Genomic DNA, 13,971 nt, shown 5'->3' on the forward strand with positions numbered 1-13,971 from the left:
TGGACACTCCCAGCTCCATTTCTCGAACCGGGATCAACCCCTACGGCCCTCAGAGCCACCGTTCGGAGGACCGAGACCCACTTGCTGGAGGGCGGGACCGCGCCGGTGGGGGCGCGCTCCCGAAGCGTCGTTGGCGGGTGGGAGNCGCGCGCCCACGCCCCCACGCGCCCGTCCGCACTCCCGGGAAGTCTCGCGATGCCGTAGCCGGCTGCTCCCGCTGCGGGTGGCTCTGGCTGTTGCTGTGGTTGCCTGAGTTGCTGCTGCTGCTGCGGCGGCGGCGGCGGCGGCGGCGGTGCTGGTGCTGGNGCGACTCCCCTCAGCCTCCGCCGCCTCGCCAGCGCGTTTCCCGGCCCCGGCCCCTGGAGTCAGGCCCCTCTGGGCTGGGGGCCTCGGAGGCTCAGGATGGCGGATTTCGACGAGATCTACGAGGAGGAGGAGGACGAGGAGCGGGCCCTGGAGGAGCAGCTGCTCAAGTACTCGCCGGACCCAGTGGTGGTCCGCGGCTCCGGTCACGTCACCGTGTAAGGCCCGGAGTAGGGGAGGGCGAGGACGAGAAGGTGCAGGGCTGGGGTTGGGGGAGGGGGGGGTGCTTACTCCTCGGGAGCCCTCTTTCCCCGGTGTCCGTCCTGTGTCGGGCCTTCGGGACGAGTAGGCGACCAGGAAGTGAGAACTTGCTTTAATTTCATTTGTTTCGATCTCGGGAGTGGGGACAGACACTGCCCTTCCTCCCCCCGCCCCCCACGCCCCCTTTAGTAGGCCCTGCAGGCCTGGGCGATGTGACGGATCCCAGGAGCGAAGGTTTTTCTTTAGAGTCTGCCCTTTGGGCCACCTCTTCTGCTTCGGGGTGGAAGTACGCATATTTATGAGGTTCCTCCCCCTTGTTTTCTCATCCAGTTACCCTGTGGTTCTGTCTCCTCGTCTGTGCCTTTGAGCCTAGTGACATATGGCTCAGAGGCCAGATCTGGGCCATGTGAGACCCCAGTGACAATTGGTAGTGAGCGGTCCACTGTTGTGTCTGTGCCGTTCACACATACTCGGGTCTTCCCGGTTTCTCGCAGGGTCCATTTCTGCGGAAGTCGCGCAGGTTCCTGTAATTGTCTGTGATAAACATGTACAGGTGAACCTGTCTTTGAGATCCGCAGAACGATGCGTGTTTACAAGCAGTTTCTAAAAAGAAAATCTACGTGCTGGACACACTGTGCTCAGGTCACTGAACACTCTCCGTAATCAAAGTCTCCTTTGGGCTTGAACTCGGGGATGGCTTCTGCATTTGATAAGGGTTCCTTCCCGTAAGTCTGATTTGCAACGTTTAAAAGTCCGGTCTTATTCAAACAATAAGGAAGGAGAGCTTTGTGAAAAAGGTCGTGACTAATACAGGAATGTGAAGACTTGAACCAAATAATGAGCTGTCCGGAAGCAGGAAGTTTTGTAATGTTTGTCAGAGAAGTCCAGAGTTTTGTACAGCTCGTGAAGTATTTATGTGCCTCGTTCGAGATCTCTTGTTCGAATCCTAGATCAAACTTCTGTTCTTGTCAGGTACTTACTTCCACACTGCACCTTCTAGTGAAATAAAAGGGCCGGCAAGTCTGAGGGTGCCTGGAAAGGTGTTCGTTTTATTTGTGGTGTGGGGTGAGTGGGATGTGCAGTGAATAACTTTTAGTGAAAAGGTTAATACGACTTCTGCTAGAAGGTTTTTGGCAGAATCCGTGTTATTTCTCACGACGTGATGTGACCAGCCATATTGCTGTTTGGGGGTGCTTATGTAATGCTTTGATTTCCTTAGCACCTGTTAGTTTATATTGAGGTGACTTACTAGGGTGAAAAGACTGCATAATCATTGTCACAGTGCCATGGAAGACAATGGAATTTATCACCACGATAACAGCTACTTAGTATTTTAACTGTCATCGCCCGCAGAATTAAGAAGTTTCATGGATATTAAATCTGTCTTTAACATGCATTACAGAACTTTTTTTTTAGTCTCCTAGCCCGCCATTTAATTTTTTAGTTTGACACTTAGGACCTTCTTACATTGTTTTAAACCTAAGGAGTACATGTGTGCGTAAAGAAGGGATTTTTTTTCCCCAAACTCTTTCATGCTGTCTCCCTGCCTTCCCCCCTAAATTCCTCTTGTTAAAGAAAGGCAGGCAAAATTTTGCTATTTACAAAGGTGCTGCTAGAGTTGCAATGTTTCCTCTGTTTAAGGAAAAGAAAAACTAAGCACTCTGTTGGGTAAATAGAAAATATAATAGCTAAAGTGCTCAGAACTAAATAGGTGATTATTAAGTTTGATTGTAGTTGGCTACTTAGGTTAATGGGGTGGGAAATAATTATTAGTGGTTTTTCAGCCCTACTGCCTATTAGAATTACCTGCAGAAATTAAACAAGAACAACAGCAAGAAAAGCTGCATTTTCCCCAAGGTCAGGCCAGTTGAAGGCCTGGTACCTGAGTGAGGCCCCTGCCTGGATGTTGGTTTGGAAAGTCCCACAGGTGATTCTAATGTGCAGGCAGGGTTGAAAACCTCCAGAATGGGAGGAGGAGCTACATGCCACCAGTACGCAGTATGCCTTACTTAGTACGCCGGGAGTTCATATTTCTGCCATCTCTCTCGGTCACTTTCCCTCTTTTCCCCATTAGCTTGGTTCTAGGCTCTGGGTTCAAATCTGCCCTCTGCCACTTGGATAAATTATTTATTCCTCTTTAGTTATGGTGGGGATCTTTATAGGCCTTGATTTTTAAGGTTATTGAGGATTAAATGAGACCGTATGTGCCAGGAAGTCATCACTTTGTGTGATAGGGTGCTCAATAAATATTAACCTTCGTTAGTTATCCTCTACACTTAAAAGTGTTCCACTTTGAGAAAATTTAAGAAATCCGAACTGCTGTTTTCAAACCTAACAGTGGTTGACTTTAGTCCTATTTTTCCATTCCTAAACACTTTATATGAGGTTAAATTACTGTGTGAAGTGTTTGGAGGAAAATTAGTAAAGATCTTCATTGAAAACCTAAACATGTTTTGTGGTGACATAGGTAAGTATAGTAATAGTAATAGAGAACTTTTTACATGACTCTGTCATACACAGCTCACAGGCATGCTATGCCAGCGGGTAGCCCAGTTAGTGCCTATAAGGGTTTTGAAATTGGTTCTTTAAAAAAAAAATCTTTTTTTAAAATTTTTATTTATTTTTGAGTGAGAGCAAGAGAGAGAGCATGAGCTGGGAAGGGCAAAGAAAGATGGAGACATAGAATCCAAAGCGGGCTTCAGGCTGTCAGAGCTGCATGCAGGGCTTGAACCCACTAGCTTTGCTTAAGTGACTGAGCCACCGTGGCGCCCTGGAAATTGGTTCTTATGGGTTACTCTAACTGTTGAGCATGTTCTGTTTTTACCTTTAAATATAAATGGGAAGAGCCATTAAAACAGTTGTAGTAAAACTGCTGCTGCTCCCAGCCAATCTTTTGTTTTAAACTAAGGAGCTCTTCAGAGCAGTCTTCTCTTACCAGTTTGGAAGTAAATGATAGTGCCAAGCGAATGATCTGTAATCCACATCAATCTGGATTACATACATGTTTTTCATAGATTTCACTTTTGAGTAGAGCTTTATACTTGAATACTTCTAGTCTTTTTTCCTCCCTACTGTAATAATCATTTTACAGTATTACTCTTATTTTATTTTAGAAATCACTGTATTCTCATATGACACGATCTGGCATGTCATAGTGATGTGAAAAAGTAAGATACTTTCCATTTTCTCCTATATAGGCAGGTCGTGGTTATCTTGGGGGCATAATCAGATTTGGGGGATATAAGGATGTAAAACAGTAATTTGTCTAAACAAAGTCTGCTTTAAAAAAATTTTTTTTTTTATTGTCTTACTTATTTCTGAGAGAGAGAGAGAGCATGAGCAGGGGAGGGTCAGAGAGAGAGGGAGACACACAATCTGAAACAGGTTCCAGGCTCTGAGCTTTCAGCACAGAGCCCAGCACGGGGCTCAAACCCATGAACTGTGAGATCATGACCTGAGCTGAAGCCGGATGCTTAACTGACTGAGCCACCCAGGCACCCCAACAGAGTCTGATTTAATGTGTTTTTTAATACAAATATTTTTATATTGATTGCAAATCAGAGTTATACTTTATACTTCCATCATGATCAGTGTTCTTTTTTTGACATTCTTCTGGATAAGTTTAATAATTCTCTGCATTGCTAGATTTGCATGTAGCAGTATGGAACAGAGTGGCAGCTCCAACAGGGAGAAATCTTATACGGAAGCATATTTTGAAGAAAAGTGGTATTTGAAGGAAGAGGGAAATAAGTTCCTATTATTGCTTAACATTTACATGCATGTAATTTAAAAGACGAGTTCACACTTCAATTAAAAGTAGATTTCCTGTGTGTGTGTGTGTGTGTGTGTGTGTGTGAGAGAGAGAGAGAGAGAATGAGGGAGAGAGATTTTTCTCATTATGTAATGAAGATGAGGGGAAAAGTGATTAACTCATTAGGTGGGATAGGCCAGATTGGTTAATATTTTTAAATTACAAAGTTTTTTACTCTTCAGTAGATTTGTCAAAATATAGTGATCATTTTTGAAGACTTTGATTTTTCACAATGATGACAGTGTTCAAGGATGTTAATCTAAAACTTCGAATTTAAAACTAGTTTCTAGACCAGTATTTTCTATCTGATCTATCTGACATTTGCTGCTGTCTCACTTCATGCCCTCCTATATCGGAGTCCCGTGTGGGGCTCTCCTAGGGCATATGTATAAACTTCTTAAGCCCTGTCATAGAGCCAAGTTATTTTGCTCAGGTTTGTTTCTAATAATGTTACTCTCTTTTAATTTCACTAAGTTATTGTATCTTTATTTACTCTCTTCTGAGGTATAATCTTCCTACCACCTCCACAAATAATTCCTCATCTTTCAGTACCAGTTTTTTACCCATGGCTGTGGAACTTACTCTCTTGTCTTCATCTCAGGTATGCTGTGGAAAACTGAAAGATTTAGAAATGTGGCTTGAAAGGAAAAAACCTGGATACTACTTTGGGGTGCGGTAAGAGCTTTGCATAGGAGACATCACAAGATCACCTTGACCTTTCAAATGGTAGAGGCAATACAAATTGGCCTATCTTGAAATGTATCAGTATCCTGAGACTGCTACCAGATGCTATAGTTAGCAACAGCAGATGTGAACGTGAATTGCCCAAATCACAGAATCACTTCAATTAAACAATTTTTTTAACTTCATAACTTTCACCTTCTCTCTCCCACCCAGCATGATACGTAAGGCGTATTCCATATTTAAAAATTAAACTTTTGTTCTGAGCTGTTTTTAAAAACATTATTGATATTTCTCCATCAGGCTGTAAAGTTCTTTGAGGGCAGTTCTTTATTTTTCCACTATTTAATCTAGCATCTGGAATTTTTTAGGTCCTCAAATGCTTGCTAAATAAATGAGATAATTGCATACATCTTTGGGTCTTGTCAGAGTCTCGTTCCTGAACCTCCTGATGAAGGCAGTGTCTTACAATGGGGCTTTTATATAGTCACATTCGAATAAGTGGCTTCCCTTTTTTTTAAAACAAAATTTCATAATTATAAAGAAATTGTAAAATTAAGGTAAGATATTTTTTCCCCAGAGATTTTTTCCTTATTCGTTATTTCAAAGGAAATTAATTTGATTTAGAATATAGCATCAAACCTATCTTTGGTAACTATCACAGAGAAAAAGAACTTTAAACACTTTAATTGGACCAACTACTAAAACTTCTCAGTGAGTAAACTTTCTTGAAGGAATAAGGAATATGGTTAGTAAACTGAAGTTTCACAATTTTACTATATTTGGATTTGAAATTTACATGGTGTTTCAGTGTAAATTTCAGCTCAGTGTTGGATTTCTGCCTATTTACAGATGTGAAATTGACTAGTGCTTAAAATTTTGTGACTAGCTGAGTGGAATACAGGGACTGAATGGTGAAAAATAAGTTATATATTTCTCTAAAGGGTAGTATTTTTACTTTGAGAGCTACTCCTAAACTCCAACTTGAGTATTTAATTAATTAATTAATTAAAGAGAGCATGAGCATGAGAGTGGGGAAGACGGGCAGAGGGAGAGAGAATCTTAAGCAGGCTCTGTGCTCAGCATGGAACCTAATACGAAGCTCCATTACACAACCCTGGGATCATGACCTGAATGGAAATCAAGAGTGGGGCACTCAACCGAAAGAGCCACCCAGGCATCCTGAGTTTATATTTCTTATTAGGAATAGGTTAAAGGTCCAGGGTCTTTTACTCTCTATTGTATCTATATCTGGTTAAGTTTCTAATCTGTAAAGTTAAGTACTTAAGATTTTATTCTCAATAAAATTAGGCTTTAAATATAACATGTAGCAACAAATACTTTTAAGTATCCTTACTTTAGTATCTTATGTGTAAGATTGTTTTTGTGACTTTTCATAATTTGTTTCAGAATCCATTTGTAAAATCAAATCTTAAACCAGACTTTCACTATTCATATAGTCTAGCTTAGTCCCAATGCAGATTTCTTTTTTTTTTTTAGTTTTTAATTTTTAATGTTTATTTACTTTTGAGAGAGAGAGAGAGCGTGAGCGAGCTCAAGTGGGGGAGGGGCAGAGAGTGAGGAAAACACAGAATCCAAAGCAGGCTCCAACTCACAAACCACAAGATCATGACTTGAGCCAAAGTCCCATGCCTAACTGACTGAGCCACCCAGGTGCCACCCCTCCCCAGTGCAGGATTTCTTAAACTTGCCTGATCAGAATCATTAAGAGTATTTTATTTATTTTTTAAGGTTTATTTATTGGCAGGGGGCAGAGAGAAGGAGAGAGAATCCCAAGCAGGCTCTGTGCAGGCTGTCAGTGCAGAGCCTGATGCAGGATTTGAACTCACAAACTGAGATCATGACTTGAGCCGAAACCAAGAGTTGGATGCTAAACCGACTGAGCCACCCGGGCACCCAAGAGCTTTAAAAAAAATATACATTTTGGGTTTGCAGCTCTGATATCACCAGTCGGAATCTTTAAGGAAAGAGTCTAGGATTTTCTGTTTCTTTTTAAGGTTTATTTATTTATTTTGAGAGAGTGCACACAAACTGGGGAGGGGCAGAGAGAAGGGAGAGAATCCATCCCAAGTAGGCTCTGTGCTGTCAGCATGGAACCTGATTTGGGGCTCAATCCCACAAACCATGAGATCATGACCTGAGCAGAAATCAAGATTTGGGCACTTAACCAACTGATCCACCCAGATGTCCCTAGGAATTTTTATTGTTAATAAGAGCTTAGGTAATTCTCATATCAGACACATTTAAAAGCAATTGATGGTATGTGGAAAGTATGGTTTTTGGTGTTCACCAGATTAGTTTTAATTCTCAGATACTTCCTAACTGTAACTTAATTGTAACCATTAACCTTTCTGAACTTTAATTTCCTTGTCTGCAAAAGGGATAGTGTCTACCTCAGAGATTAGGTGTGAGAGTCAGAAATAATTTATCTAAGGTCATGGATCCATGGTAGAAATATAGCAAATTATTACTTATTACATATTTTGATACTTATCCCTTTGTACATATTTTTTGGCTAATCTTTACCGTTTTCCTAGAAATCTATCTAAAAGGTAACGTATGCTTTCCTGCTTTAAAACAAGATCCTGTGGTGCCTGGGTGGCTCAGTTGGTTAAGTGGCCGACTTTGGCTCAAGTCATGATCTCACGGCTCCAAGGCTCATGAGTTTGAGCCCCATGTTGGGGCCTGTGCTGACATCTCAGAGTCTGGAGCCTGCTTCTGATTCTGTGTCTCCCTCTCTCTCTGCCTCTCCCCTGCTCATGCTCTGTTTCTCTCTTTCTCTCTCAGAAATACATAAAAGTTAAAAAAAAAAAATAAAACAAGATCCTGAGTATAAGTCAGAATTATCTCATTGTGTTGAGAAAACATTTAATCAAAAGTAGATATTATCAGGTTGGTACCCAGTCATATTCTTAGAGGTTCTTGAGGTATTTTGGGGTTGGAAGTTCTTCCCTTTTTAAAAAAATTTTTTTTAAATTTTTATTAAAAATTTTTTTTAAATGTTTTATTTATTTCTGAGAGAGAGAGAGAGAGAGAGAGAGAGACAGCGTGAGCAGGGGAGGGTCAGAGAGAGAGGGAGATACAGAATCTGAAACAGGCTCCAGGCTCTGAGCTGTCAGCACAGAGCCCAATGCGGAGCTCAAACCCACGAACTGCGAGATCATGACCTGAGCTGAAGTCAGATGCTTAACCAACTGAGCCACCCAGGCACCCCTAAAAAAAATTTTTTTTAATGTTTATTTTTGAGAGAGAGAGAGAAACAGTGAGTGGGGAGAGAGAGGTAGACATAGAATCCGAAGCAGGCTCCAGGCTCTGAGCTGTAGCACAGAGCCTGACACTGGGTTTGACCTCATGAACTGTGAGATCATGACCTAAACCAAAGTCGGACACTTAACCTACTGAGCCACCCAGGAGTCCTAAGGATCTTCTCTAAATGGCACTTTATTTTAAATTTCACATGTGTGGGCTTTTCTATTTACCTTCTTTAACTGATGGATGAACTGTAGGTTGGGAATGAGACAACCAATGTTATTAGAACTATGAGTAAAGTAAGAGAAGTTGATTCTGAGTGCTGGATTTAGATGCTGGACTTTTAATACTTGAGTTCTAAGATATTTATTTACTTAGGGATTTTTTTGCTTAATCCTTCATTTTCAGCTGTCTTTTTTTTTTTTTTTTTAATGTTTGTTTATTATTGAGAGAGAGAGTCAGAGCTTGAGCCAGAGAGGGCCAGAGAGAGAGGGAAATACAGAATCTGAAGCTGGTTCCAGGCTCTGGGCTGCCAGCACAGAGCCCAACACAGAACTTGAATCCATGGACTGATCATGACTTGAGCCAAAGTTGGATGCTCAACTGACTGAGCCACCCAGGCGCCCCAATTTTCAACTGTCTTATTGAAGTTTCCTGATAAGTAATTTAACAAACATTTATTAAATTTTATGTTAAGGTATTATGCGAGACTCTAGCTACATAGTTATGAATAAAACACATAGTTGCTCTGTTCTCCTAGAGCTAATAGTTAAGAGACAAATTGTGTCTGAGCACATTGCTGTGAAGGTGCCTGGTAGAGTGCTGTGAATAAAAATAACGTGGCTAGGGAGGAGTTCTCTGCGGAGTAACATTTAGGAAGGGTGAGAGAGTTCTGTGAAGAGCATCCCACGTGTGGAGAACAGTAAAGTAAGTGTGGCTGGCCCGAGGAGCTGGATGCTACTGTGTACTGCGCTGAATGTAGGGAGTTTAAGGGGACAGTGCCTGGAAAGGAGGTCGGTGAGCTTCAGTAGAGGCAGGAGACGATTGGAGAGGGATTAGACCCAAACTGGAGACAGTAGTTAGGAGGCTTTTGTGTAGATGAGACATGATACTGGCGATGGTCTTTTGATAAAGGAGGTGTTATGGTTCTGTCTATAGGTCATCAAATTTCCAATGAGATATGGAAAAATAGCAGTAGCTGCTTTTGCTATCTCATTCCCCATGCCCGTCTCATTTTTTATTTTGCGTTGTGTTTTTTGTTTTGCTTTGTAAAAAGTGAGGTCAGAGAACCGTGGCTTCCCTTACTGTAGGCGAGACTGTCTTGATGACATACCTGCATTTCCTGTTCTGCTACCACAGAGCAGCCAGCCTGCCAGGAGAACAGCCTGTGCCGGAAGTGGAGAGGGGCTTTCCCACAAGATCTGAGATTTTGAAGTGAGGAACTTTGTAAAGTCTAACCCTTCAACTACAAGACGTGTGGTGTTTGACAATGATCTGTTTTTATTAGATTGGAAGAAAAGGCTGTGCTTTTAAAGTCTTGACACTTAAAACTCAGTTGAACACACGATGGTTGAAATTTTCTCACAAACGCCTGGGCAGATGACTTGTTTTCTCCTTAAGCTCTTCTCCTATCATTTATGTAGGGTCCTACCATGCAAGTAAACCTAAGCTTATTTGGGTTAGAGTTGCTTGGACTTTGGGGTAACCTACCTTGTTGTTGGTTTTTAGTGTGTTTGTATGTGTGTGTGTATGTGTTTGTGTATGCATATGCTTCCTGCAAGAGCTCCTTTTTTAATTCTCTTTGAATTTGTGTTGTAGTTACAGTGGAGTCCTTGGTTCTAGTAAAGGAATCCTGTGTCCTAACCTTCTTTTTCTGCTCTTTCTAAACTATTCAATTGTAAATGTCACTTGAAATTGATATTTTTGGTAGTTTATACTGTAATCCAGTTCAACCATATATTCTTAAATGAACATAATTTATCATTTTTTAAAAAAGTGTTTATTTTGAGAGAGTGTGTGCACACAAGTGCCCATGCTTGTGCAAGAATGGGGGAAGGGCAGAGAGACAGGGAGAGAGAGAACCTAAGCAGACTCTGCTGTCAGCACAGAGCCCTACTAGGGGCTTAGTCTCACTAACCATGAGATCATGACCTGAGCGGAAATCAAGAACCAGACGCTTAACAGACTGAGCCACTCAGGTGCCCTCATAATTTATAATTATTGTATTGCTCGTATGATTTATGTAAGTGTGAAGAATATTCTAACATGTATAAATTATATAGTTGAGTTAGATTAATTGAATTCCTATATCATCAGAAGTTAACGCTATTAAGTTTAATCTATATACATTACATACCCACCATTGTTTAACAACATATGTAAACATCTTTAAATACTTGAAAATATAATCTTAATAATTGAAAATTAGTAAAATTCTAATGCTAGAATATTATGGAACTATATAGTGATGAGTGAATTAATAAATGACTTAAATAATTAAGTCTTTGATTTCACTAGTTTATTAGTAAGATTGTATTTTCACAGGGGCACCTGGGTGGCTCAGTTGGTTAAGCATCTGACTCTTGATTTCAGCTGAGGTCATGATCTCACAGTTCATGAGTTCGAGCCCCACATTGGGCTGAACCCAAATATTCAGAATTTGGCCACACAGTTAAAATTTTTAGATGTGTTCTGAGATTCATATATGTCTTTCACCTCGAGAAGTTCCATATCTTCTGGGTAAATAAACACAGTGCACTTTCAGTTCTGTCCCTTCCTCCTTGAGCCACATTGGTATTCCAATGTGTATCAAGGCAGCCAGATGAATTTAAAGTGTGTCTTTTATGCATTAAACTCTGCTAATTTCTTCTATAGTATGACTCCATCTTCCAAAATAGCTAAAAAGCTGATTCCATTGAGCTCAGAGTTCAACAGTAGGAAATAAGTGTTGTCTTCACTTGCCATCCTCATAGCTCCCCAGGTGTTCAGTTCTTAAGTTCTAGTTCATACATTCATAGATCTTGTCATATCATTAGGAAAATAAAATTCTATGAGTCTAGATTTGTACAGGTTGAGTGTCTCAAGATCCAGAATATCCAAAACTGATTTCATAATCTTTTCCCCACATTAATTTCAACTGCAGTCTTTTTATTCTCAGTCGATGGCAGATCTGGCATCCTGTTTGTTTAGATTAAAAACATCTTTGATACATCCTTGAAGTCCCTCTTTCTCTTTCCTTGCATCCAGGCTGTTAAGAAATCATCCATTGGCTCTGTCTTCAAAATATATTCCAATTTGGACCTTTTTTTTTTTTTTTAATAATCTCCACTACTGGTGTGAGTTTTCATCATCTCTCATCTGCTGTATGCTTATTTTTTTTTTCTCTCTCCTTCCTTTACCTCTCAACCTTTATGGTCGTCTTAGTACATCTGCCATAGTGATCCTTTGACTTTTTATTTATTTCTTTTTTTAAAAATATGCTATTTCTTTTTTTAAAATATGGAGCATTATGCTACAGATTTTTTTTTTTAATGTTTACTTTATTATTTTTGAGAAAGAGACAGCGTGAACGAGGGAGGAGCAGGGGGTGGGGGGACAGAAGATCCAAAGTGGGCTCTGTGCTGACAGCAGAGAGCCCGATGTGGGGCTGAAACTCATGAACTGTGAGGTCATGACCTGAGTCGAAGGTAGGTGCTTAACTGCCTAAGCCACCCAAGTGCCCCACCATCCTTTTAAAACCTAAATCAGATCCTGTCTCTTTTCTGTATTAAGCCTCTCCAAAGCTCCTGATCCTCAGAGTTTAAGTCCTTTTTAGTGGCCTATACGACCCTGTGTGATCTGACCCGTTGTTACTTTTCGGACTTCTTTTCTACTATTGTTTGATTTGTTTACCCCATTCTAGTCACACTAGCCTCCTTTCTGTTCTCCTGATGATTCCAAGTGCATCCTGGCTTAGGGCTTTTGCACTGGCTGGTTCCACTTTCTGGAATATTCCCCTCCTAGATAACCAGAAGGCTAGCTCATTCACCTTCAGATCTTTCACAGTTATCTTCTTAATGACCTCACCCTCCATTTAAATGAAAACTCATCTACTTCCCCTTTGTTGTTTTTTCATAATTGCCTTTTCAGAAAGTTGAGATGAGCCATGCTTGATAAAGAGTGCACACTTGACAGGCTTCTCTTTCAAGGAGAAAAACTCAAAAATTTTTTTGACGAGAATAAAGTTTTAAAGCTTTCTTCCTATTTTACAGCAGCTGTCCCACCTATAAAATGTGAATTTAGAAAGCCTTGCTAATTTTTTTTTTCTTAAAAACTTTGGGACACCATTTGACCTTCAGGCCATGTATGACCCTGAGAGGCCAGTTGTCTTACCTGAAGCAAACAAAGCCAGAAGGGAGATTTGCTTTCCTAAAACAATATACCTAGTTGATATCTGAACCAGGATTAGAACTTGGGCATTACGTCTTTCCACTGTATTGCTCTTCCATCTTCACCACAGTAATTTCTTTGTGCTTTCCAGCCTTTGTCTCACCTGCCTGGACTCCTGGTCCGATGCTTGCCCATATTAGCTGGTAGAGTTTGTAACTCTTTCATATAGCCTGTCTTTCTTAAACCTAGCACCTCCCTGGGTAGCCTGTTTTCCTTTATATCCCTCTCTGACCTTGAAGAGGTTGACAAAAAGTTGGAAAATCTTTCACAGATAACAGCCAGTTTGATCATTGGCTATTCTATTTGCTGAGCTGTTTGAAGAAGGTATTTGTGAAGTCATTGATATTTGGGCATGCTCTAGTTTATCAGGTTATCCATAGTGGCCATTAAATGATATTGCCCCCTTTATTAGAAGAATGATGACCATAATAAAAACACCAGACATTTATGTTGTTTTATAATAAAAGCAGGTACAACATATAGGGTTTATGCCACGCACTGTTGGTGCTTTATTATATGAACTATTTAATGAGTTAGGCACTATTATTGTCCCTGGTGTATGAATGGGGAAACTAAAGCTAAGAAAAGGTAACTAAACTTGCTCAAAGTGACACATCTAGTAAATAGCAGGATCAGGATTTCATTCCAGGCAGTCTGGCTGGCTCCAGAGTCTGTTTATTTAATTGCTTCTTTTACTTTATTGAACCAAGGCAACAAACTTATGTATTCTCTATATTATTCATCAACACAAACATTTATAAATCTATTTGTTTTGCGATTTTTAGGTATAAACGTGAAAAGCTGAAAAACATTTTATTTTTCTAGATCCATATGAGAATGTTAACATTTATTTTGTACTAGTTTTAATTTTATATTTTCTGTTTGGAAAAAGAGCTTTTTCCCCCTCCAACTCTCAAATATCTTCCCAATCTAGAAGTTTCTAGTTCATGGAGATAAACATTTTTTATACTTACAGAGAAAGTTGTTAGAGGCAATTTCCTTTATTAGAAATTGCCCCAGACTTGGGGTCAGGCCAGTAAGGGCTCTCGACTAGATCTCCTACATATTAATTAGCCATGAGTCCTAAGTTACTTCTTAGACATTAATTTCCTCATCTATAAAATGAAGTGTTTGGACTAAATGATAACCAGGCTTTTCTAGCTCTCAGATTCTGAGATTCTACTGTTGTGAATTAGAAGTTATTTTTTTCTTTTTAA

The 13,971-nt window shown here is 40.3% G+C and overlaps 1 protein-coding gene across 1 annotated transcript in view; it reads left to right on the plus strand.

Moving 5' to 3' along the window:
- The first annotated feature begins 312 nt into the window (after nt 1–312).
- The window catches only part of CHIC2 (cysteine rich hydrophobic domain 2), a 63,919-nt gene continuing 50,260 nt past the window's right edge, over nt 313–13,971 (plus strand). The window contains exon 1 of the mRNA XM_077757775.1: nt 313–521. Within this exon, the coding sequence (XP_077613901.1) occupies nt 403–521 (119 nt within the window). The 5' untranslated portion in view covers nt 313–402. The remainder of the gene's footprint in view (nt 522–13,971) is intronic.

Source organism: Crocuta crocuta, unplaced genomic scaffold, assembly GCF_008692635.1.
Source record: "Crocuta crocuta isolate KB4526 unplaced genomic scaffold, BGI_CrCroc_1.0 scaffold282, whole genome shotgun sequence".
NCBI classification, from domain to species: domain Eukaryota; kingdom Metazoa; phylum Chordata; class Mammalia; order Carnivora; family Hyaenidae; genus Crocuta; species Crocuta crocuta.